The sequence below is a fragment of the Boleophthalmus pectinirostris genome, unplaced genomic scaffold, assembly GCF_026225935.1.
Source record: "Boleophthalmus pectinirostris isolate CB_2022bp ecotype Guang Dong unplaced genomic scaffold, ASM2622593v1 HiC_scaffold_22, whole genome shotgun sequence".
Classification (NCBI taxonomy): domain Eukaryota; kingdom Metazoa; phylum Chordata; class Actinopteri; order Gobiiformes; family Gobiidae; genus Boleophthalmus; species Boleophthalmus pectinirostris.
The window spans coordinates 4,545,860-4,570,023 of NW_026571190.1; the positions used below are offsets into that span (position 1 = coordinate 4,545,860).

Genomic DNA, 24,164 nt, shown 5'->3' on the forward strand with positions numbered 1-24,164 from the left:
CTCCACTTTGGGAGCCACTGGTCCAGATGAAGTTTGTGCTCAGTGTACTTGTGTTGTTTTGAAGGAGGCCACATGAGGAACATGGGGGTGGCCAGAGCTCGCTACGACTACTCAGCCCGGGACCGCACCGAACTGAACCTGAGAGAAGGAGACACCATCAAGATCCTGTCCAAGAAGGGCCACAGCGGCTGGTGGAAGGGAGAGGTTTACGGGCGGGTGAGCACGCAGCACACACACCACTGTCTACTTTAATACAAATACTTTAAAGGGCCTATACTACACTATTTTGGGATCTATTTTATAATGTCGTTTCCTCATCACAAACACACTTGGAGTTGTGTTTTGTTTCATTCACACATGTTTAACACACAAACCCTGCACATTTACACTGAGTTCTTCTCTCAAACAAAAACATTCCTCTACCTTGTGATGTCATGTGGTAATCCAGGAAGTGCTCCACTTTGTTTTTAAACGCCATGGGTGATTTCAGACCTGGAATTACCCATTTCTACTAAACATAAGGTAAATGGTAGTTGTATAGAGCATTTTGAGCTTTGGAGACGTAGATGTCAAAGGGCTGTCAAACTCATTTTGGTCCGGGGGCCGTGTCCAACCTACTTTGATCCCAAAGGGGCCGGATCAAAAAACTTATGTCATATAAACTGCAAAAATAACAATAACTTCAAAATATTTGTGCAGAGAAACACAAATCTATTACAGAAATCTTTTTTAACCCTCATCAGTACATGTGCCAAAACCTGCTAATCTGTACACCTGGGGTCCACATGGACCCCAACATCATATTATATATTTCCCATACGTGTGCAGGTAACAGTTGTCTCCAAATTAGGTTTTTGACAAGTGTGACAACCTCAGATACTATAAATAAAGAAACAACGAAATTCATTTGGTATAACTTGTTTTAATTCAATGAAAAATGAAATAATAACCTCACGTTTTTTTCTCTTTTTTCACATTTTTGTCACTTTTGGTGCAAAATTACGTGTGAGCTGAGGTTTTTTATGTTCTGTTGCATCATTGATACTAACAAAGAAAAGACATCATAGGTGTTCCTTTTGGTATAGGGTATACAGAACCCTTTTGGCAAAATTAGCCTCTTTGGTACTGGAGTCCACCCGGACCCCACAATAACAAAAAATATGTTTGAAGAAAATGTGGGTGTCTCATAAAAAACTAAAGGTGTGTGATCAAAATAGATTGCCATATTGGCAAGAAAATCAGTGCCAAGGATCCTGCGAAGAGCCTCCAGTGCAGTGGATCTTGCTTGAGGTCTAGCCATATTGTCAGGTTCTACAACAACGAAAATCATGATAAGTGATGTGAATTTATTATCAATGCAAGTGTAAGTCTTTCTTAACTTAAATGAAACAATATGCAACTCTGGTATCTGTCAGAGAAATATCAAAAACAAATAATAACCAGATGTTAGACACTTGGTTCGGCTGGGGTCCACGTGGACCCCAAAAGAATTTTTTGTATACACACCACATAAATAATGGTAAAGAAATTAGCTCTTGGGCATGTGATAGCAACAAGTTGGTGACAACTTCCTAAATGGACTAAGAAAAAGACACAACACAATCAGAAATATGGCGACGTTTTTACACCTGGGTGTACTGATTAGGGTTAATTGATGAACTCTTTTACAAAATATTATAATATCATGAACAACCCGAAACTTTAAGATAAATGCAATTTCAACACAATGAACTTGTTTGCAAATAGGAGTAAGTCAGTTTTTCTTGGAAAATCCTGCACTTGGCTCCACTTTTCTCATGTTGGACATTTTGTTGATGAGGGTGTCACAGTCAACAGTCAAAACGATCGTCCTTTCCTTTTGGAAAGAGACAAGTCTTCATTTGTGCTGCTCTGGTGGGAGGGGCCACGCACAGAGATGCTGGAAACTCTGCAGTGTTAAGCACCGTAGAAAATTACCACTATTTTAATAGAAAATATAATTAAAATATTTTAGAAGAAAATCAGCCGAGGGCCACATTAAAGGTCTTGGAGGGCTGGATGTTTGACACCCCTGATGTAGACAGACTAATAATAAAGGATTACTTAAACATGTGTGAATGAAACAAAACTCCAAGTGTGTTTTTGAGGAGGTAACATCATTCTAACATGACTTAAAGCTCACAAGAGTTCATTTTGCGTAATATAGGACCTTTAGATATTGCATATCCCACCCCACTGTGTACTTCACTCCAAATACATAAACTACTGTAAATCTAATTGTGTTTGTGTGTGTGTCTGGCAGATTGGACTGTTCCCCCCCAACTATGTGGATGAAGACTATTCTGACTACTGCTGATGGAGACACAAGCCTCTCTAGATGTGTGCACCGCATTAAAATATATGAACCACTCCCCTGTGTGTCGTCACGTCATTACAACCGAGCATCACTACACGGGTCTGGTCCGGTAACAGGACTCAGATGTGGACGCATTTCAGCCTACAGCACACATGGGGGGCATCTCATTTCTCTTAGCTCGCTTCCTTCTGTCTGATTCCTTTTCTCGATTGTGTAGGAAATGGGTGAGGAAGAACCACCCACAGAGGAGACAGAGGGAGAGAGAGAGAGAGAGAGAGAGAGAGAGAGAGAGCAGAGAGAGAAGAGAGAGAGAGAGAGAGAGAGAGCAGAGGTGAGAAGAGAGAGGAAGAGAGAGCAGAGAAGAGAGAAGAGAGAGAAGTGAGAGGAGAGGCAGAGAGAGAGAAGAGCAGAGAGAGAGAGAGGAGAAGGAGAGAGAGAAGAGAGAGGAGAGGAAGAGAGAAGAGAGAGAGAGAGAGAGAGAGAAGAGAGAGAGAGGAGCAGAAGAGCAGAGAGAGAGAGAAGGAGAGTGAGAGGAGAGGAAAGAAGAGCAGAGAAGAGAGGAGCAGAGGTGAGAGGAGAGAAGAGAGCAGAGAGAGAGAGAGAGAGAGAGAGAAGAGCAGAGGAGAGAAGAGCAGAGGTGAGAGGAGAGGAAAGAAGAGCAGAGAGAGAGGAGAGAGAGCCAGAGAAGAGAGAGAGAGCAGAGGTGAGAGGAGAGGAAAGAAGAGCAGAGAAGAGAGGAGCAGAGGTGAGAGGAGAGGAAAGAAGAGCAGAGGAGAGAAGAGCAGAGGTGAGAGGAGAGGAAAGAAGAGCAGAGAAGAGAGGAGAGAAGACCAGAGAAGAGAGGAGCAGAGGTGAGAGGAGAGGAAAGAAGAGCAGAGGAGAGAGGAGCAGAGGTGAGAGGAGAGGAAAGAAGAGCAGAGGAGAGAGGAGGAGAAGAGAGAGGAGAGAAGAGCAGAGGTGAGAGGAGAGGAAAGAAGAGCAGAGGAGAGAGGAGCAGGGGTGAGAGGAGCAGAAGTTGAGGGTGAATGGGTCAGGTGTCGGTTCTGACCAAAATGAGCCTATAATGAGGAAATTTCAGGACTTTTAAATCAAAGTCAGACCAACGTTTTTGTTTTAGGATAAGTGCGTTCTAACATTTTTTATTATTATTATTAATTTTAAAGTCAAATTCAGGATTATGCAACGAGCTGCTTTCCCTGTATTGTGTTGGGACAATACAAACTCCTCACTAAGAGACTATTATTTTATCTGATGTCTGCCTGTCTCTTAAACCTTGAATCCTTGAATCCTTTGGGTTTTGGGACACTTTTTGGGGCTTAATCTGGCACATTTGATTGACAGCTGAAAAACGGAGAATCAAGGAGAAGGAAACAAGAGAAATGAAATGCACCCCTGCACTATCAGTGAAAATTTTGGACTCACTTTTTTTTCTTTACCTTTACCTCTGTCTGCGTTTTATATACACACATATTACATGGGGTAATACAGGAGGTGCTCCACTGTGTTTTTAAAGTCCATACACCTTCACTAGAATCATTTGGTCGACTTTCAGCCCTGGAGTTGCGGATCTCTACTGAACTAAAGGTGAAAAGGAGCTATGAAACTACCACTTCATGACATCACAAAGACAGAAGCATTTAGAGCTTTGGAGATGTAGACAGACCAAGTATAAAGAGTTACTCAAACATGTGTGAATGAAACAAAACACAACTCCAGGTGTGTTTTTGAGGAGGAAACAGCAATGTAGGATCATGTAGGAGCTTTAAAAATAAGATTACTGTTACACTGTACAATATATTCCTCAAGTAAGAGTAAAGTTGTGTGGAGGAAGGTTGAGGGTAGAGTTAGCAGCTTTGCTGCCGTAAACATCATCCCATTGTAGTCAAGAGTAAATACTAATTATTGCCAGATGTTGTTTTTGATGATGTATGGCTTTGTATAGAATGTTCCCCTGTATTCCATTAAATTTGTATCTATAGAAACACACATGTGATTATGTTATCAGGCCAAGTTACAAGTAAGTAAGTCTTTATTTATATAGCGCTTTTCACAGACATATTTTGTCACAAAGACACTTTACAGAGCATTATTCTGCATTATTCTTTCACTCTATACCTGGTGATGGTAAGCTACTATTGTTGCCACAGCTGCCCTGGGACAGACTGACAGAAGCACAGCTGCCATGCCAATCAGCACCATCAGTCCCTCTGACCACTCACACACACACCACGTTCATACTAGGCAATGTGGGTGAAGTGCCTTGCCGAAGGACACAACGACAGTTCTTGCCACTGTCGCCCCCCTGTAGCTCCTGATTTTCCCAGTGTCTCCCATCCAAGTACTAACCAGGCCCGGCCCTGCTTAGCTTCTGAGATCTGACAGGATCAGGCTTTGACAAACCGTGGCCACAAGTCATACTCATGGAGAGGTGATCATACTAACATAGTAGTATATCATAATATATCATATATATCATAATGCACATACTTACTCAAAGGTACTTCTTTAACAATAAAAGTGCCTACAATTAAATGCATGTTTAGGGTGACCAGACATCCCTACAGTTTTGAGCCCTGTGTCCCCTGTACAAGCAGATTTATCCAAAACCAGTGATTTGTCCCAGGTTTCCATATTTTTGACCAATTTGATCCCTGCCAACAGTAAAGAGAGGTATAAACTGACATCTTTTAGGTAAAATACAGAAAAGCTGCTTAAAAATGACCAAAACACAAAGAAAATGTGACTATACTGACTCATATGTTCATCATGAATAGACACATCAAGAATCTCGGACTTCCGGTCATGGGATGCGTCTATTGACAAATCTTTTCTAGTCTTTTGAACCATATCACTTTTGTTTCTGGTTCTGATTTGTCACTTGGAAATTTAAAAAGTCAACACCAAAGCGAAAGGCACCAACTGTTCACCAAGAAACACCTTCCACTGCAAAGAGACCAAGATGTGATGTTGCTGTAAAACCACAAGATCAAGAAAGTGCAGCTCAGTCTGTTTGTCTTCTGAACCTCTCGCTTAACAAACGGGATCCCGCTTTGTTGTCACTCCACATACAAAATGTTCACTGCAAACTCAGGATGATTTAGTCAGTCAAAGTCCTTTTTCGTCCTTCCCGTGGATCAATCCTGCCCATCACCTTCACCTTTCACTATTTTTCAATTCTGTTGGGAAGGGAAACAGTTTGAACAGAGGTTTGAGTCACACACATCTGATTCACTTTTGCATCTATGGAGTTCGCAAATAAATTTCTTGAGTCGTTTTCCGCTGTTAGGATCCGACAACCACACAATTATGATGTCCAAATCCCAAAACTAAAATATGACAATATCAGAACCAGAAACAAAAGTGATATGGTTCAAAAGACTTGAAAATATCAACTTTGTCAATAGACACATCACACTGGGAAAACAAACATGGAGGTTTGATGCTCACTTTTTCGGAAAATCCTTCCCAATATGCATTGCGCAATGATCGGAAGTCCGAGATTCTTTATGTGTCTATGGGCTGAGTGCAGAACAGTTTTTCTTAATTGTCGGTACGCACTAATTTCACAATTTTATTATTACAAACCAACCCAAACCAGGGATATCCCAGTTTTTGATTTTGAAATTTTGGTCACACATTCCATGCAAAGTGATATCATCTCCATGGGGACAAACAGGTGACAGGCAGACCTCATCAGAAAAATTACACAGAGTGCCTTTAAATTAAACAAGAAATTCCCATTGAAATATTTGGACTTTTTTTTCTGTAGCACTTCAAGGTTGTATGATTCTCTCCTTTTGACTTAAGCTGGGGGGATAACACCTGCTGCTGTAAATACAAAGGATAGTTTTACACCAATCAAGAAGCAAATTGTGAAGAAAAGCTGAAAAATAGGTAGAAAATGACAGGATTGGAGAGTTCTATTTTAGACAGTCCCACACTGATGACGTTCCAAAAGTTCAAAGCAATTTACACATTTTTTTTCTGATACTTTAAATATCATTTAAATAAAATGCAGGTGCTTTCTTATATTTTTGTTTGTCATATAATTATTTCTGTGTACATAGGAGGAGGAGTTTTGTCCGAGTGTACTGCATGGTTGCTGGGTAACAATTAAGAATGTGCCGATTCAGGTTTTTCAGTTCCAATTCTCTCAAAATACAGTTACTTTATTACAAAATTGATCTGATTGTGTAACTGTGTACTAAACAGCTTTGGAGAGTCTGTCAAATGCTTTTCTCCATGGAGATGTTATTGCTTTGTCTGGAATGTTTCACAGTATGGCATTAAACCTCTCTATCTTCATGGAGACTAAACCTGATCAAGTTACAGGTCAGATCTGTGGAGAGGCGACCCTGCTCAGTGCTCACAGTCACAATACCTGTTTTTCGAGGTATTTTTGAGCTATAAAACCACCTGTACTCAGTGTTGGGAATGTTACTTTTAAAATGTATTCCCCTACAGATTACAGATTACATATCCCAGAATGTAGTTTGTAACATAATCCATTAAATTACTTAAAGTGAGTAATGTAATCTGAATACTTTGGATTACTTGATTTTCTGTAAAGTAGCAAAGACTAGGAGATCTTCACATAAGATGTTTTGTCTGATAAAAGAAAATAAAAAGCCCAGACTTTACTGAACCAAATTAGACATGGTCCACACAGCATGATTTAGTCCTGTTAAATCCTGTTTTAGACCTGGTTTAGTTCTGTTTTAGACCTGGTTTAGTTCTGTTTTAGTCCTTTTTTAGTCCTGGTTCAGACCTGGTTTAGATCTAGTTTAGCTCTAGATTAGACCTGGTTTTAGTCCTGGTTTAGATCTAGTTTAGACCTGGTTTAGATCTAGTTTAGTCCTGGTTTATATCTAGTTTAGACCTAGGTTTAGTCCTGGTTTAGACCTGGTTTATATCTAGTTTAGACCTAGGTTTAGTCCTGGTTTAGATCTATTTTAGACCTGGTTTAGTTTCCAGCAATGAGTGGAATTACAGGGGGAAAAAAAAGGGGGGAAGAAAAGAGCCCGAAATGTGAAAACGGGAAAATACCGCCATGTAATCCATTTATTTCAACAAAGTAACTGTAATCCAATTACCACTCATTCAAACAGTAAATGTAACTGAATCAGTCATAATTTGTACTCGGATTACGTAATCCCGGTACATGTAATCCGTTACTCCCCAACACTGCCTGTAATTTAGTAAATGTAAGGCAGAGTTGTTTAATGTCACACTGTGGAACATTCCAGGCAGAGCAATGACATCTCCATAGAAACAAGCAGGTGACAGTGCACTTATAAAGTTCAAACATGAGACGTACTGGGCTTACAACAGTCAATAACGAGTCGAACCGATAACACAGAACCGATACCCGATAATGCCAATTTTCCTGGATCAGCCCCGATATTCAATACCAGTATCGATATCGGTGCCTCAGTTAGAGTCATGGATCTCCTTAGCAATATCACGATTTCCAACCAAGAAGTAGACATGTTTAGCAAAGTGTTAAAAAAAAAAAAGAGAGAAACACATTTAGGTAAATATCAACTTTAATTTAAAAATATCAAAACAAAAATGACACAGTTCAGACATCATGTATTTGTGTATTGCCCAATGACACATAAATGGACAGAAGACAGAAGAGGGATGTGTGGGGTGGAAGGCTGCACGATTTAAAAGCAAATTACTATCGCCATCTTGGAAAAAGCTCTATCTATAATGTGACAACAAATTCTAACTCAACATAGTGAAAACATATTTAGCTTGAATGATCTCCTTTTGGTCCTGGTTTAGTCTTTTAAGTTTTGAATATGACAAAGACTGACCAGTAAACAAAGCAAATTTAGAGTTTTACTAAAATAACTCAAAAATATGATCTCAAACTTCAACATCAGATATTCCATTTTGCGTTTTCGTGCAGCCCTAATGTGGATCTCCGTGGTCCGGGCGCTTCAGAAATCTACTGGTAATACAACTCCAGGTTCATCCCATCATGGATTTCATCTGAACAAAGTGGTGAAGGTCCAACTTTTTGTGAATTTAAAAAGTCTATATTCCACAAAATCGACTCTTGTGAGCTTTAAGCAGTGTTATAATCTTACTACCTCCTAAAAACAGACCCAGAGTTGTATTTTGTTTCATTCACACGTTTAACACACAAACTGACATATTTATTAGTTCTTCTCTATTCTCTTCCACTGTTCACTACTAAACTAGAATCATTTGAATAATTTTGAAATCCGTACTTAACAAAAGGAGAAAGGTATCTTACCATATTTTCTGCACTATATGGCGCACTTAAAAGCCTTTAATTTCATCCAAAAATGACACGCCTTATAATCCAGAGCTCCTTATATATGAATTTATAGAGGTGTCTTAGTATGACTTTAGTAAACTACAAAGCCGCTCCACTTGCAGCATTACGGCTCCCGTAGTCAGGAGCATCAGGAGTAATACATCCTGTGATTTCTTTAAATATCAAAATGCACCTGTCAACAGACACGCTTACAACACCCACTTTAAACTCAAGACTATTCTAAAGTGAAAGTGTGAGCTGTGTGGGAGCAGTGGATGAGAGAAGGAGAACACACATTCACCAAGACAGAGACAGCGCCGATCAGTATCAACTGTGGTCCGAGCTTTCACCAAGACCTGAATCATCACTGAACTGAACTCCAGGGAACAGTAACCACACTGACTCGGATAATGACGAGAGGGATGTGGACGTGCTGGACGCTGTAATCACCCAACTGTTTGAACTATTATGAGTTATTGTGAATACACTATGAATTTAGCGTCTCAGACAGTATTTTTTTACGCGTTACAATTGAACAAAGTTGAGATTTATTGTGAACGTGTTAAATAAAGTTTGACTGACTTATATAACTGTTGTGTTCCGTTTAATGTGCCTTATAGTCCGGTGTGGTTTATATGTGAAAAAAGTTTGAAAATAGACCATTCAATAACAGTGCGCCTTATAATCCAGAGCGACATATAGTGTGCAAAATATGGTAACTTGAAAACTACTTCTTAGTGACGTCACAAGGTGGAGAAAATCATAAACAGTGTTTTGAGCTTTGAAGATGTAGACATGCTAATAATAAGGATTACATAAAACAAAACACACCTCCTGGTATGATTTTGATGAGGTAACACATTTATAGCGTGAATTGAAGCTTATAAGAGTCAGTTTTGTGTAAAGACCCTCAACAAACCAGATTTTGCAGCTACAACTATCTAATATCAACACTTGCTGTGGTCGATAATATCAGTATAGACAGAAAATGTTTAATCTGTAGCAAGGCCCATAGATTTGTTGTAAAGTTCACCTTTTGACTTTACAATTTTGTAAAAATAGCAAAATGTATTTATTAGGGAGAGATAAGTACTAGGAGCATTAGTATTTTGGATCTGTTTGTAAGTTTAACTCAACAGTGAAGTTTATGAAAACAGTGAAAGGATACAGTCATCCAGAGACACGTGGTCCTTGAATATGGTGTACCTGCGGACACACAAATCACATACAGAAGATGAGCCGACACACATCAACATGACTTTATAAGCTTCCTCAAACGTACCATTTCTTTAACACTATTTTGTCATATCGTGTCCCTGTTTGAGCCGCTATGAGCTTCTTCAGGTCTCCAATGGTGTCGTCTGGGCTGAAACACAGGGTTAAGGAAGGAGGACCAAGAAGCTGACGTGTCAATGCCGCTATATTTTACTGTCAAGTCAGATCATTGACATTACTGTTAATGTGTCAGTGGGGCTGTTACGTGATGATGTTTTTAACTCTGACTTTAACTGCTTCTGTGTCCAATGGAGTTAGACTCATTCAATAATCTACATAAACATGTTTACAAACCAGAGTAAAAATCCTCTAGAATAGGGGTCTCTAACCTTTTTCCTCCGGTGAGCTATGTTTACAAAACAAAAATGAGAGCTACTAGTTTTAGGAATCACCAGAAATGAGGTATATTTAAGTGCCACGGTGAGCCTTAAATCAGGCGGTTAAATGCCTATAAAACATAAAACATATCCATTTATTAGTGTACAATTTTAGGTATCAAAATAATACATGTACAAGTAATAGACATTTAATTAATCAAATTGTACTTATTCAGGACAATACCTGTAATTCAGAAACCCCTTGGTAAGCTACTGGGAAGGGGTATGGAGAGATACTGGTAGCTCTGGAGCTGCAGGTTGGAGACGTCTGCTCTAGAAGTAGTAGTAGTATCAAAATTGCAATGTAACTTAATTATCCCAGTGCAAAGAGAGATTTTCTTGGCCGATTACAACCAGTAAAAAGTTACATCAATGTATACGTCCAACCAGAATATCAACAACATCGATATCAATATTTGGAAGCCAATATCAAATCCAGCAATTTCTTCAGTGTTGTTACTAATATCCTAAACCAGTTTTGGATCGTGCATCCCCACCATACATCCACTGCTATCATCTAGTATGACACAAGCTGTGATGATGTGAACATACGGTACGTTATTGTCCCCTAAACCTCTGCCTTTAAGGCCACTTGAGCAACCTGGCAGAGGCACTGCTCACCAGATCTTGAGCTAGTCTTGGTCAGAACTACATTAGCTCGTCGATTTAACCTACTGTGTTTTTTGGGCTGATGGGGGAAACTGGAGGACACAGAGGAAACAAGGAGAACATGCAAACGCCACATAGAAACACCTGCGTCACCAACGAGTTCAATCCAGAACCTTCTTGTGAGGTGCAGTGCTGGCCGCTCATGACCACTCAGTCTCACTTACCATACCCTAAAGTATGACCACGAACAGCACAATAGTATAAGACATGGACTGACTGAACACAAACTAGTTACTGTTAGGACAAATAACTAAGTTTACGTGGTGTATAACTACTGCTATGATGTTATTGATGTACTGCTATATTTTATTATTGTACTATTAGAATTCACTATACAATGACCCAGAAAACAGGGACTAGATTACACATAAAGGATGCAGAGATAGGTTCAGTTCATGAAAAAGATATTCTATTTCTATCTATATGTCTAATCAATTAATAAATAGGGCAAGGACTTATTGATAGGGATATGCTGACTCACGACTCATCACCCTGATCAGACCAGCAGGACGCTCCTGTAAGAGGAGTGAGATGAATCCAGGGGATCCTTGTCACAATCGGATAAGATTGTGCAACGTGCCAAGAGGCCTGTGCACCAACGAAGAGGCACTAAGTCTAAACCACGGTCGCCTCCCACTGTAGTTTGTGTATAAAAATCATTGTATAGGCAAAAATATTCAGTCTCTGCATGGGAATGTCAGCACAGACTCCTTGTACAAGTATGACTTTGGAATAAGTAAATTATCTGGACTTTATTTCTGTTTCAAGTGTAATTTTTTGTCTAAGCAGAAACTAACGAACACACGAGGAAAAGGGTTATTTTCCTCAACATTACTATTAACTGTAAAAATGTCTAAGAAGCAAAAGTAAGTATTGTGATGATTCTGTCCCGGTCTGAGTGGTACAAATCTGGTTTAGGGTAGAAACCATGACCCACGGCATCGTCAAAGGATACTTGCACTTGACCCGGACTTTCTTCCCCAGACGATCGTTACACACCACCTCAATCATCCCGTAATCTGTGAAGGAAAAAGTAAACATCAGCACACAGGCTAAGACACAAGCTAACTGCAATGCCTAAACAATCTTGGCCATTTAAAAGTGACTGAATATATGCCAGGTTACCAGTGTTGGGGAGTAACAGATTACATGTACCGGAGTTACGTAATCAGAGTACAAATTATGAGTAACTGTATTCAGTTACAGTTACTGTTTCAATGAGTGGTAATTGGATTACAGATACTTTGTTGTAATAAATGGATTACATGGCGGTATTTTCCTGTTTTTACATTTTGGGCTAAACCAGGACTAAACCAGGTCTAAACCAAGTCTAATAGCAGGACTAAACCAGGTCTAAAAGCAGGTCTAAACCAGGTCTAAACCAAGTCTAATAGCAGGTCTAAACCAGGTCTAAACCAGGACACCTAACAGTAGGTGAACATAATTTAAGGCAGCAGTGATCTCATTTAAAATCATTTCTCTATCAATAATATTTTTAATATGATTAAATAAAGACTCAGATAAAACAAAACATCTCATGTTCACATTTCCTCGTCTTTGCTTCTCTACAGTAAAACAAAAGTCTGTTCATGGAGACTTGGGCTCAACAGCCAATTTGAAGAGAACAAACAAGAATTTTCAGGATGTGGTTGGTACATTCATGTAGTTTAAAAAAAAAAAAACATGACAATATCAAGTAATCCAAAGTATTCAGATTACATTACTCACTTTAAGTATTTTAATGGATTACATTACAAACTATATTTTGGGTATGTAATCTGTAATCTGTAGGGGAATACATTTTAAAAGTCATCTTCCCAACACTGCAGGTTACCTACTAAATCAGGGACACGGGCAACGTATTGAATATGTAATGGCACAATTCATCTTTATTTCATATTTCGATCCAGATCATGGTTTATATTTTCGTATGTGGGTCGTTAGCTTTAGAGTAGCAAACATTAGCTAAGACAGCACCATCTCATTTACTGTGCTACGATTCACGTTGTTTAAAAGCCCACACACACTTGTTAAAATCTGAATTAAAGTTTTAATGTAATAGTTTTGTTTTTACCTGTAAGATAAGACCGAAAAATGGAAAAAGATTCGATATCGTGGCTGTTTTCTAGAACCTTTCTCCCCCCTGCTTATCGTAAAGCTGTTTTACCATGTGTTGTGCTGCTCGCCAATCATATTCAAGCATTTCAAAAAGACAGCTCCTTCCGCCAATGAGCGACTGGGAATACCAAAATGGGGGCGGGGCTCGGTCGGAAAACAACTCCTGCCGTAAACCGCGCTGTCATCACTGTCGCAACCCGAGGAGCTGCTGGTGAATCTGTAAACGCAGGATTCACTCAGAGCAAAAGCCAAAGTTTGGAGCGGGATTTGCGCGACAAGCCATGGCCGACGAGGAGAACCTACCGCAGGGCTGGGAGAAGAGGATGAGCCGCAGTTCGGGTAAAATCGCGTGAAGAAAGCGGGAAGATCCGGATTGGGTTGTGCAGTGTTAGCCTAGCCTAGCAGCAGTCGTGCATCGTGGTTTCCTTATGGACAGACGTGCGGTGCAGTGGGGGGGCGTCTGGGGGGCGGACGGGGCCACGGAGAGTCGGGGATAAGTGTGTGATCGTACGGGCTCCCGGGGGCCGTGCGGTGCTGTGCTGCTCGTGTTTTTGTGCAGGTTGTTGGCGCCATTCAATCTGCTGCAGGGCCCGATGACGTCAGCGACAGGAGGGCGTGCACGTGCCGCAGCGCCGCATCCATCTCCGTCAATTTATTTATTTATTTTATTTTATTTTTTTTCGGGGTTCCCACGGTCATGGAAATCCCGGAAAAGTTATTGAATTTGAAATTGAAAATGTCATTTTCCAGGCCTGGAAGAGTCATGGAATTTGAGTATCTCTTTCACGCCACTACAGCGTTCTGTTATGTTCTCATTAGACTATTCTGATTATTTCCAAACGTCTGCGCCTTTTTTTTTAAGAGACGACAAGAAATGCACTGACAGGATTTTGAATGTTAAAAACTATAATCACAAACCATAAAGTGAGTGGAAAGGGTTAACACTTCATATTTAGCCCTAAAAGTCTGATCAGTTCTAGACATGTAGGTGCTGTAAAGTCATGGAAAATCACTTTAGGTCATAGAAAAGTCATAGAAAAGTTTTGAAATTTTGTGAGAGGAAAAGAGTGGTAACCCTGTTTATTCAGCATGTTCAAATACACAGTCTGCAAGACGGGGGGCAATCAGGGCCATCAGAGACACAGACTGACAGTCCAGAGGTGGGACTTGCAAGTCGTGACTTGGACTTAAGTCAGACTTGAGTCACTATTTTTAGGACTTGAGATTTGACTTGATAAAATAGACTAAAAAGACTTGGGACAGGACTTGGACTTGAAAGTCAGTGGGACTTGGACTTGACTTGGACTTTAGGCCTGTGACTTGAGAAGACTTGATGCTGCTCCTAAAAAATATGTTTTTAGAAAATACTTTTTCTCTTTTCAGTTGATGCATACGGTGCTTAATTTTACAGGAACAAACTGGAACATGTCCCTCCCACTTCTCTATTTGTTACTTTGGATGTAACTGAAGTACTGTGATGTGGTATCCTCAAATGTACTCCAGTAATATACAGTACAATACAGTAATATACAGTACAATACAGTAATATATAGTACAATACAGTAATATATAGTAATATATAGTACAATACAGTAATATATAGTACAATACAGCAATACACAGAACAACACAGTAAACAGAGGGAACTAAATAGAACATGATCCTTCCATTTCAGACACATGACAAAATAACATGACAAAGTAACACTGTTAGTATAGAAATAATCCTGATTTAAAAGTAATGATTCACACCAAGATCTTGACAAGACATTTATAATAATGGAAACTGTACAATGAATGGAGGGTGCAATATTTGTGATGCCTCCCTGTCAACTTCACGGAATTCCCAAAGAGCTGTGCTTCCTCATTCAGACTCTGATCGTGCTTGCCAAATATCATATATGCAAAACAAAATGGACTTTTTCTCTCACAGATTTTCCAGTCATTTTAAAAAATATACCAGCACAAATGCAAACAGTCGCAGCACAAAATGGCACAAACGAAATGCAAAAGTTTCGTATCATGTTCTGCCTGTTTTGAGTTAGGGTGACCAGATTTTTTATTTTTTTTTTACAAGACAGACTTAACTAAACATGCATATAAAAAAAATAATAATAATAATAAAGTGTGTGGGGGGGTTGGGGTGGGTGTGTGTAGTACAGAGTTTCTCAGTGCAGTGTTTACATTTTTAAGGCTGTCGAATCAAATTTACATTTATATATTTTCTATTTCCTTCCCATATCTTTCATTCGTTTGTTTTTGGCAACCCCAAAATGCGTTACATTATTCAAGCATTTAAATACACATATATTTTAACATTGTCCAAGAGTATGATGTCCTTCTTTTACTGTGTTTTGTCCAAATGGGGTTTTGCCACAGTCCATAGGTCAACAGTCTGTTTGTTTTTTGTGTCCAACAACTAAGCAGCTGCTCCATAGAAATTAAATCCAAAAAGTCTTTGCACCAATTGTCTATCTCAAAGCACTTATGTTTGCGTTCCTTCCAATTCATCATAATAATACGTTTAGCTGATAAAAAACCCAGTGATAATATGTGGTCCAATTTTTGGGATGAAAAATCTCGAGTTCTTATTCCAAATAGGTACAACAACGGGCATAGAGAGATCTGCACATCAAACATACAAGACAGACGATCCGTTACAATGCTCCAATATTGTTTCACTTCAGGGCAATGCCACAACATGTGTATGAGTGTGTGTGTGTGTGTGTGTGTGTGTGTATGTGCTCTCTGCCCCACAACCGTGCCAACACAGTTTAGATCATTTGTTATCCATTTTGTTTAGTTTATGGTGTTATATAAGCTCGATGTAATAATTTGAGCTGCAGAATTTTATATCTCACACATTTAGAGATTTTGGTGGAGTTTTGCAATGCTGTTTCCCATTGTGAGGCAGTTATATGCATTCCCAAATCACGTACCAGGGTGACCAGATTTTTAAAATTTCAAAACTGGGACGCACCTGGATTGGGATGGTTTTGTATAAATAAAATTGTGAAAAGAGCGAGTAACGTTGTCCTTTCTCGACTCACCTGTGGATCAGTCATAATCTGAGGAAGTCTTTGCATTTTTTATTTTTTTTATTTTATGCCTTTTATGCCTCTCTTTACTGTTGTCAGGGATAAGATTGGTCAAAAATAGGGACACCTGGGATATTTCTTGTATAAAACTGGGACAAATCAGTAGTTTTGTATAAATCTGCTGGGACAGGGGACACTGGGCTCAAAACTGGGACTGTCCCAGGTAAATCTGGACATCTGGTCACCCTGCGAGAAATGGATGAACGTTCCCTTTGTATCACTTTGTACCACTAGAGGGCGTGCTCACTGCAGAAATAGAAACGTGGTCCTTCTTTTGTTTCCACTGGTCGAATAAAACGTTCACTGAAGTTTGTTTGTGCTTTTTAGGCAGAGTGTACTACTTCAACCACATCACCAATGCCAGCCAATGGGAGCGGCCTTCTGGAGACGGATCCGGCGACCCAGATAAGGTAACTATTAACTTATCAAAAGTAGTTATACATGAATACACTGCCAGTCAAAAGATTGGACATGACTCCTTATTTAATGTTTTTTTTTTTCTTTTTATGTGGTTTTCTTTATGTTTGTTTATCTTCTACATTATATACTTAAAAAAAATATATAGTCTACTGCATTTCACATGTGTGCATAGTGTTGATGCCCACAGTGAGAATCTACAAAATCATCATGGAAACACAATAACACATTTTAAGTATAATATAGAATTAATATAACCATAATAAAGTACTTATCAAATTATGATTCACAAAAAGGTAAACTGGAATTAAAATAACGCATAAAAATGTGTCTTGCAGTAAGTAAGTGGCATGGTAAATAGCATGAAATACTTTATAGATACTAGAGCTGTCCTAGATGTTCACATTTGAGCTCTAGTCCATCAAATAATTATCAGGCTCAGTTCTAGAAGAAAAAAAAACAGAGGTATTTTTACAAATGGTTGCTTTGACCTTTGTGAATCTGAATGAGAACATTGCACATTAATTTCCTGAAAAGAAAAAAAAAAAGATTTTAAAGTGACCCGTGCTGTTGTCCGTCAGGTGCGCTGCTCTCACCTCCTGGTCAAACACAACCAGTCCCGGCGGCCATCCTCCTGGAGAGAACAGACCATCACGCGGTCCAAAGACGAGGCCGTGGAGCTCATTCAGAGTACGACACACCGCAGTACACTCTCACTACTACATACTGTAGTACTACTGTGTCCACACTGCACTACTTTTGTCCTGCTGTCACTACCACATAGAGCGACTGCCTCAGATTGTTCAGACATGGAGGGACAGACTCTGGAAAATAAAGATAACTGCAATAACATGTGATTTTTATCAGTTGTAGTGGACAAAGAATTTAGAATAACAAAGGAGCTCAGTCATTTTTCTCTTAGAGCTGATCAGCTGCATGGTGACCTCAAGACCTACAATTTTATGTCATTTACAAAATCTTGCATTTTAAATGTGCTTTTTGCTTAAAACATAAACAAAAAATATATGGAAACTTTACTTCTGAAACCAAAGTGGACAAAAAGTCTTGATTTTTGTTGTGAAAAAAAAATATATAATCATATGTTATTGTACATTATCACTGATGTAAATCTCACTTTTTATAATTCATGTGGCATCAATGAAAAAGTGCAGCTTTCTCTAAACGGCTGTTGAGGACAACATAAAGAGACACATGGACACCCACTACACAGAGTACAACTACAACTACTAATGACAGTACTTTTGTCCCACATGCAGTACAGAGTACACACTGTCACTACTATATAATACTTTGCACACTGGAAAAAGTACTGCAGTTACTTAGGACAGAGTATACACTTACTACACCTATATTACTCTGTTGTAACTGCAGTACTTTGTCCTACATGCGGAGTACACACTGTCACTACTACACATGTACTGCTCTGCTCTAACTGCAGTACTTTTGTCATGTGCTCAGAATACATAGAACAGATCAAGTCCGGAGAGGAGACGTTCGAGACCCTGGCCTCTCAGTTCAGCGACTGCAGCTCAGCCCATAACAAAGGAGACCTGGGGCTGTTCGGCAGAGGTAGGGCATCTGGAGCAAACTTAAAGGGCTGGGATCATGTGAGATGCTGGGAAATTAATGTATATAACAGGTTTGACTTCTCATTTCCCCAAAATGTGTGTGAAGTGTTTTTTTCACCTTGGTTGGAATTTTGTGTTAATGACAGAGGAATTCCTTTTTACAGCTGAAATTTTCAATCTGTCACTCAACTGGGGTAAAACTGTGATAAAAATGTACTATAGATACTGTTCCACTAACATGAAAACAGGTCATATGCACTTCAAGCTGGAGGACAGCTCAGAATTCTGTAATCTGTCTGTGTAAGTGTCAGATTGCAGGTTTGATGAACTGGTTTATGGTTTATGTCTGTAATTACTGGGTCTAATTCATCTCAGCACAATTGTTAAAATATATTTTGTATGTAGTATTAAAAAGCAATGACAGGAGGACACAGGGTTAAAATGCCAAATGTATGGAGCCAATAGTGAATGCAAACTATTGTATAGACGCATCAAGAATCTCAGACGTCTGGTCATTGCGCAATTCATACTGTGAAGGATTTTCTGAAAAAGTGAGCATCAAACCTCCATGTTTGTTTTCCCAGTGGGATGTGTCTATTGACAAAGTCGATCTTTTCAAGTCTTTTGAACCATATCACTTTTGTTTGTGGTTCTGATATTGTCATATTTTAGTTTTGGGATTCAGACATCGTAATTGTGTGGTTGTTGGATCCTAACAGCGGAAAACGGCTCCAGAAATGTGTTTGTGAACTCCATAACTGCAAAAGGGAATCAGATGTGTGTGACTGCAAACCTCTGTTCAAACTTTTTCCCTTCCCAACAGAATTGAAAAATAGTGAAAGTCAAAGGCGATGGGCAGGACTAAAGGACTACAAAAAGGACTAAAAAGGAAACCTTTGACTGACTAAATCATCCTGAGTTTACAGTGAACATTTTGTATGTGGAGTGTCATCAAAGCAAAATCCCGATCCCTCACTCCACCTCAGTTACGAATTGAAAAAGTCAACACCAAAGCAAAAGGCACCAGCTGTTCACCAAGAAACACCTTCCACTGCAAAGAGACCAAGACGTGATGTTGCTGTAAAACCACAAGAACAAGAAAGTGCAGCTCAGTCTGTTTGTCTTCTGCTCCTCTCCATTAACAAACAGGATCCCGCTTTGATGTTGCTCCACATACAAAATGTTCACTGCAAACTCAGGATGATTTAGTCAGTCAAAGGTTTCCTTTTTCGTCCTTCCTGTGGCTCAGTCCTGCCCATCACCTTCACCTTTCACTATTTTTCATTTCTGTTGGGAAGAGAAACAGTTTGAACAGAGGTTTACAGTCACACACATCTAATTCACTTTTGCATTTATGGAGTTCGCAAACAAATTTCTTGAGCCGTTTTTCACTGTTAGAACATCTAACAACCACACAGTTACGATGTCCATTTGGTGTTTCAGAACTTTAAAGGAGAACACATGTCTTCAGGATTTTTAGGGATGTCCCAATAAAACATTAGATTTGAGTGTAATTTTGTTATTTACAACAGTGAAATCTTATTCCCATTTACATTGCCAGTGCTCTAGAACAGTTTCAGGAAATCAAACCTAAAATAAAGTGAATGTGTCATAATCTAGCAGTTAAATCAGCATCTTTCACATTGGTTTCTCTTTTGGAGTGTAGATAGAATAGACACAACTCCTTACAATATTTAAAATTATATTATAGCCAATCATCATCTTCATCAGTTTGTCCTCCCAAAAAAAATTAAAAACAAATTTGGGTGCCAATGCGAGAAAATTTCACATTTTACTACTTGAAATGTGATTGAAATTTGTTGTGATTTTATATTTTCTCAAACATTAACAAAACTGGCCACATTAACAAAACTGAAAAAAAAAAAAAAAATTGAAAACCTATTCTTATTTTATTTGTGACTCCATGATCCCGATGTAATAAAAGCGTTGTGTGTGCGCAGGTCAGATGCAGAAGCCTTTCGAAGACGCCTCATTCGCGCTCAAAGTGGGGGACATGAGCGGCCCCGTGTTCACCGACTCCGGGGTCCACATCATCCTGCGCACGGGGTAAAACCTTCGTCCCTCCTCTTCCTCCTCTTCCTCTTCCTCCAAACGCCCCCAAACACAGAGCCACAGCTGCTACTATCGCTACGGAAGCCACACTGCAAAACGACGACAAATCTGTAGCTGCCACGGACCTGCGGAGGCTGAGGCTGCACCCGAAGTCTTGCCCCCCAAAATTTAAGTGACACGAGATCAAAACGACGTAAAACTTGTAATATCGATCATTACTGGACTAGTGACATTCATTTACTGACTCCTAAATTAGACCTTTTATCATGATACTTCTGACTAATGTTCAAAATGTGTTATTTTAAAGATTCGCTATGGAACTTTCTCCTGCTTAAGATAATATTGCTTTTCCTGTAATGTTCCACAGTATGGCATTAAGCCTATCTTATCTTCATCTGCGTTTATTCAACTGCAGGTGTAAAAAGTGCATACCGTTTTTTCTGGACCATAAGTCGCTCTGGAGTATAAGTCGCTCCAGCCAAAAAAATTGTAATGAAGAAGAAAAAACATAAGTCTCACTGGACTATAAGACGCACTTTTTGGGGAAATGTATTTTATAAAATCAGAGACCAGGAACCGACATTTCATCTTGAAAGTCAAGTTCTAGTAATAATAATAGAGCAGAGAAGAACAGGCTGAACAGGTGTTAATATGTTAACGTCACATATGAACAGTTCTTCAGATAATTACAGCATAAACAACAGAACAAGTTTACCAAACTCTCCATCTCACTCAAAATCACAAAATCTATTGAATTCTTCATCGTCGGTGTCACTTCTGCACGACCTCCGGAGATAAACTATAGATCCATGAGGTAAACAGAGCGCCACTTCCTCTTCTGTGTCGCTGTCGTCAGACTCAGCATTAGTTCCAGTTAGAATTATTCGGGCCTTTCTGAATCCCGACAGGATGGTTTCAGTGTCACTGAAGTCCAGACTTTGTCGATTCATCGAGTGACTTCCGGTTCCCGTGAAGTTGTGTTCTCTATCCCCGCTTTCCATCAGTCCCTCACAAGGTTCTCACTCACTCCAAACTTTCTTTCTGCTGCTCAGTTACCGTTTTCAGCTGCAGATTTCACTATTTGCAGCAAGACAACAGTTTTTTCTACAGTAGGCATGTGCAGTAGAGTGTGAAGTGACAGTGTTACAGGAGTACCATATTTTCAGAACTATTAGACACACTCTTCAAGCCTCTAACCGCATCAAAAAACGACTGCGCACCCCGCAATCCAGAGAGCCCTGTACACGTCCCAGCACGACTTCAGTAAACTACAAAGCCGCACCACCCGCAGAACACACACACACTGAGCAGACAGCGACCGCACAGCGAAACACACCCACAGCCACAGGAACGAGGAACGAACCAAAAAAGCGAGTGCAATGTACCACTTCTAGACACAACTGAGTCACTGCGAACACACCAACAATCCAGCGATCCCAGACAGCACCTCCCTACACGCCACAACTGAACAAAGCCCAGAGTCACCGTGAACACCACAAACAAACAAAACCACTCACCCATCCAACTGTTGTGTTTCCTTTAAAGTCCAGTGCGGTTTATTTGTGAAAAAAAGTTTGAAAATAGACCATTCTATGACGCCTTATAATCCAGAGCGCCTAATAGCCCGGAAAATAGGTTAATAGTAATACTCAATATTGACATACAAGACTAGAGCCTGTCGCTGCCGTCAGTCTGAAAATTTTAATATAGAAGTCGCACCGGAGTATAAGTCGCAGGAAACATCACCTGTTTGGTCTCTATGCAGATATTTCTGTTTAATGCCATACTGTGGAAAAATGCATAGCGCACCTTTAAATGTGCTTATACTATTAGACCTAAATTACTCTTAAAAATACTTACTTACTTAAACTTTTTATCAAGTTAAGTGTGACCATTTTTATCACCTTCTGGATTCAAAATTAGGTATATGAGGTATATGCTCTGGTGGGAATTGAACCAGCAACCACCCCCAGTTTCCGGGTGACGCTTAACCCACTACTTCACAGCGGCCTGTTCACTCCACTAGCAGATAATCTCGTGTAAATTAAGGAATAAAAACAAATGACTTCAAACCAGTAACAAAAATGGATCAAATAAGTCTATAAAAATAAGTAAAAACGACGAAGTAAAAGGAGTATGAGTATATTCTAAGTTTCTCGCAGTGCGCCCTGAGCTTTTTTTTAGCATGCATGTCTCTTGAGGACCATAACTGACAACATTCATAAGGCTGCAAATGCTAAAAATGACAAGTTGTAATTGTACATCTCCTGTTATGTTGGCATATTAAGCGTCGGCCCTGTATGTACTTCCATTGAGCAACGCATGGGTCTCGAAACTGTATCCAACTAATGTCACTCACGCTCTTCCTTCAAATAAAGTTTTTTTTATATAAAACTTCTCTTTCTTTGTGTCTGAAAAATAACATGTCTGCATATTAGTATTTTAACTACATCATCGATTTCAAAAGTATAAAAAAACAGACACTAAGCGATACTGTGACTAGTATCGAAACTAGATATTTGAGGAGGTGTACAGCGTGGTATCGGAATCGGTATTGAGTATCGAGTCTATTCCCAAGTATTGAAATGGAGTTTGAAATTTTAGATCGGGATAACGCTGCTTCAGATCATTATAGGAAAAAGTTATTGTGTTGAATTGTGTATGAAGGGCTACAGACCAGTTAAAGATGAATTATGCAACACCTGCATGTGAATAAATGCAGGATAGATACATGTAATGCCATACAGTACTGTGGAACATTCTAGGCAAATAGAGCCATACTGCAACCTCAAAAATATATATGTTATTAGTATTTGTATGGTAATGAATGCACATCACATATTTTCTGGAATTTAAGACAAACAACAAAAACAGGTCAATGTCTGAGAGTAAACGTGGACCGAGCCACAACCAAACCAGGACCAAACCAGAACTAAACAGGTGTAGTCAGTGTGTGTCAGGAGACACATTTTAATTTAATGACAGGGTGTCATGTTTAGCAGCCAAAATACTTAAAAAATAAAAGAGAAACAGAACGCAACTTACAGTAAGAGGTGTGAGCTTTTACCTGAAATCACTCCCTCACACTAACACACCATTTCCTCTTTGCACTGGTATTTTATGTGTGTGGGAAAACCAGGTCAAGTAACTCAGCCCTGACCATAGACTGTACATAGAAATGGACACAGATAAACCACCAACCACCACGTTCTAAGTAGGCATGCTTATGACTCTAATTCAGTCAGTTCAGTTTGACAAAGAATTGTTCTTTTTAGCGCTGCACAATGTGAGCTGTGATATTTGTTCATTTGTTTTGTACTGGTCAAATAAAGAATATAAAATCAGCTTTTTTGGTCATTTCACTCTCCTAAAACAACACACTTCTGTAAAAATGAGAACTTTGTGTTGTTGTGATACATGTATTGTTGCTGTCTTGTGATACTGATTGATTTAGTGATATACTGTGCAGCTCTAGTTCCTTTAATACAGGGGTGTTCAAACGTTTTTCATCAAGGGCCACATATCAAAACACGGATGAAGCAGAGGGCCGATCGAGGGCCATAGAGGATCTCAATACTGTGAATAATTGAAACATGTGCATTTTTGGTTAGGTTAGAATGAGCCATCAGTCCTTTGTTCAAGATTCGATCTTCAAAAGTGCACACTAAATATTTCATGTTGGCTTTATCAAGGTAGACTTTTAAAACAAACTTGCAGTAAAAAGTACAGCCTTGTGTAATTTGGGCCAACTCAACCTGAGGATCAAGAAAAATTGGTTTGAGGGTCACATTTGGCCACCAGGCCAGGAAAAACAGATATTGCGTGTTTGGACTCACTCATAGTGATTTGAAAAGCTAAAGTAATATACACACATTTGTACTTCCCAAAATGCAGCTGGACACTGGCTACAGACCAGTTAAAG

The 24,164-nt window shown here is 39.4% G+C and overlaps 3 protein-coding genes across 3 annotated transcripts in view; 2 read left to right on the forward strand and 1 right to left on the reverse strand.

Moving 5' to 3' along the window:
• The window catches only part of LOC110153512 (proto-oncogene vav), a 51,360-nt gene extending 48,971 nt beyond the window's left edge, over positions 1 to 2,389 (forward strand). Inside the window, 2 exon segments of the mRNA XM_020917415.2 lie at positions 65 to 216; positions 2,282 to 2,389. Of these exon segments, the coding sequence (XP_020773074.2) occupies positions 65 to 216; positions 2,282 to 2,335 (206 nt within the window). The 3' untranslated portion in view covers positions 2,336 to 2,389.
• A 5,474-nt stretch (positions 2,390 to 7,863) lies between these two features.
• On the reverse strand, positions 7,864 to 13,162 carry ubl5 (ubiquitin like 5). The gene is made up of 5 exons (XM_055157950.1): positions 13,023 to 13,162; positions 11,904 to 11,967; positions 9,910 to 9,993; positions 9,796 to 9,833; positions 7,864 to 8,335 (listed from the first exon to the last, which is right to left on the reverse strand). Exons 2-5 carry the CDS (start codon positions 11,957 to 11,959, stop codon positions 8,292 to 8,294), a joined length of 222 nt encoding a protein of 73 aa, XP_055013925.1. The 5' UTR covers positions 11,960 to 11,967; positions 13,023 to 13,162; the 3' UTR covers positions 7,864 to 8,291.
• An 80-nt stretch (positions 13,163 to 13,242) lies between these two features.
• On the forward strand, positions 13,243 to 23,586 carry pin1 (peptidylprolyl cis/trans isomerase, NIMA-interacting 1). Its single transcript, XM_020917421.2, has 5 exons — positions 13,243 to 13,405; positions 16,491 to 16,573; positions 17,162 to 17,270; positions 18,060 to 18,170; positions 20,131 to 23,586. Exons 1-5 carry the CDS (start codon positions 13,348 to 13,350, stop codon positions 20,238 to 20,240), a joined length of 471 nt encoding a protein of 156 aa, XP_020773080.2. The 5' UTR covers positions 13,243 to 13,347; the 3' UTR covers positions 20,241 to 23,586.
• Positions 23,587 to 24,164: the final 578 nt, after the last annotated feature.

What these genes read in the sequence shown, in the direction of transcription:
- ubl5 (XM_055157950.1), bottom strand. Translation starts at nt 11,959, where the DNA reads ATGATTGAGGTGGTGTGTAACGATCGTCTGGGGAAGAAAGTCCGGGTC. An exon ending in AAAATAGTGTTAAAGAAATG is followed by an intron (nt 9,834 to 9,909) that starts GTACGTTTGAGG and finishes GTGTGTCCGCAG; the next exon opens with GTACACCATATTCAAGGACC. An exon ending in CCACGTGTCTCTGGATGACT is followed by an intron (nt 8,336 to 9,795) that starts GTATCCTTTCAC and finishes CACTTTGTTCAG; the next exon opens with ATGAAATCCATGATGGGATG.
- pin1 (XM_020917421.2), top strand. Translation starts at nt 13,348, where the DNA reads ATGGCCGACGAGGAGAACCTACCGCAGGGCTGGGAGAAGAGGATGAGC. An exon ending in GAGGATGAGCCGCAGTTCGG is followed by an intron (nt 13,406 to 16,490) that starts GTAAAATCGCGT and finishes TGTGCTTTTTAG; the next exon opens with GCAGAGTGTACTACTTCAAC. An exon ending in GGCCGTGGAGCTCATTCAGA is followed by an intron (nt 17,271 to 18,059) that starts GTACGACACACC and finishes TCATGTGCTCAG; the next exon opens with AATACATAGAACAGATCAAG.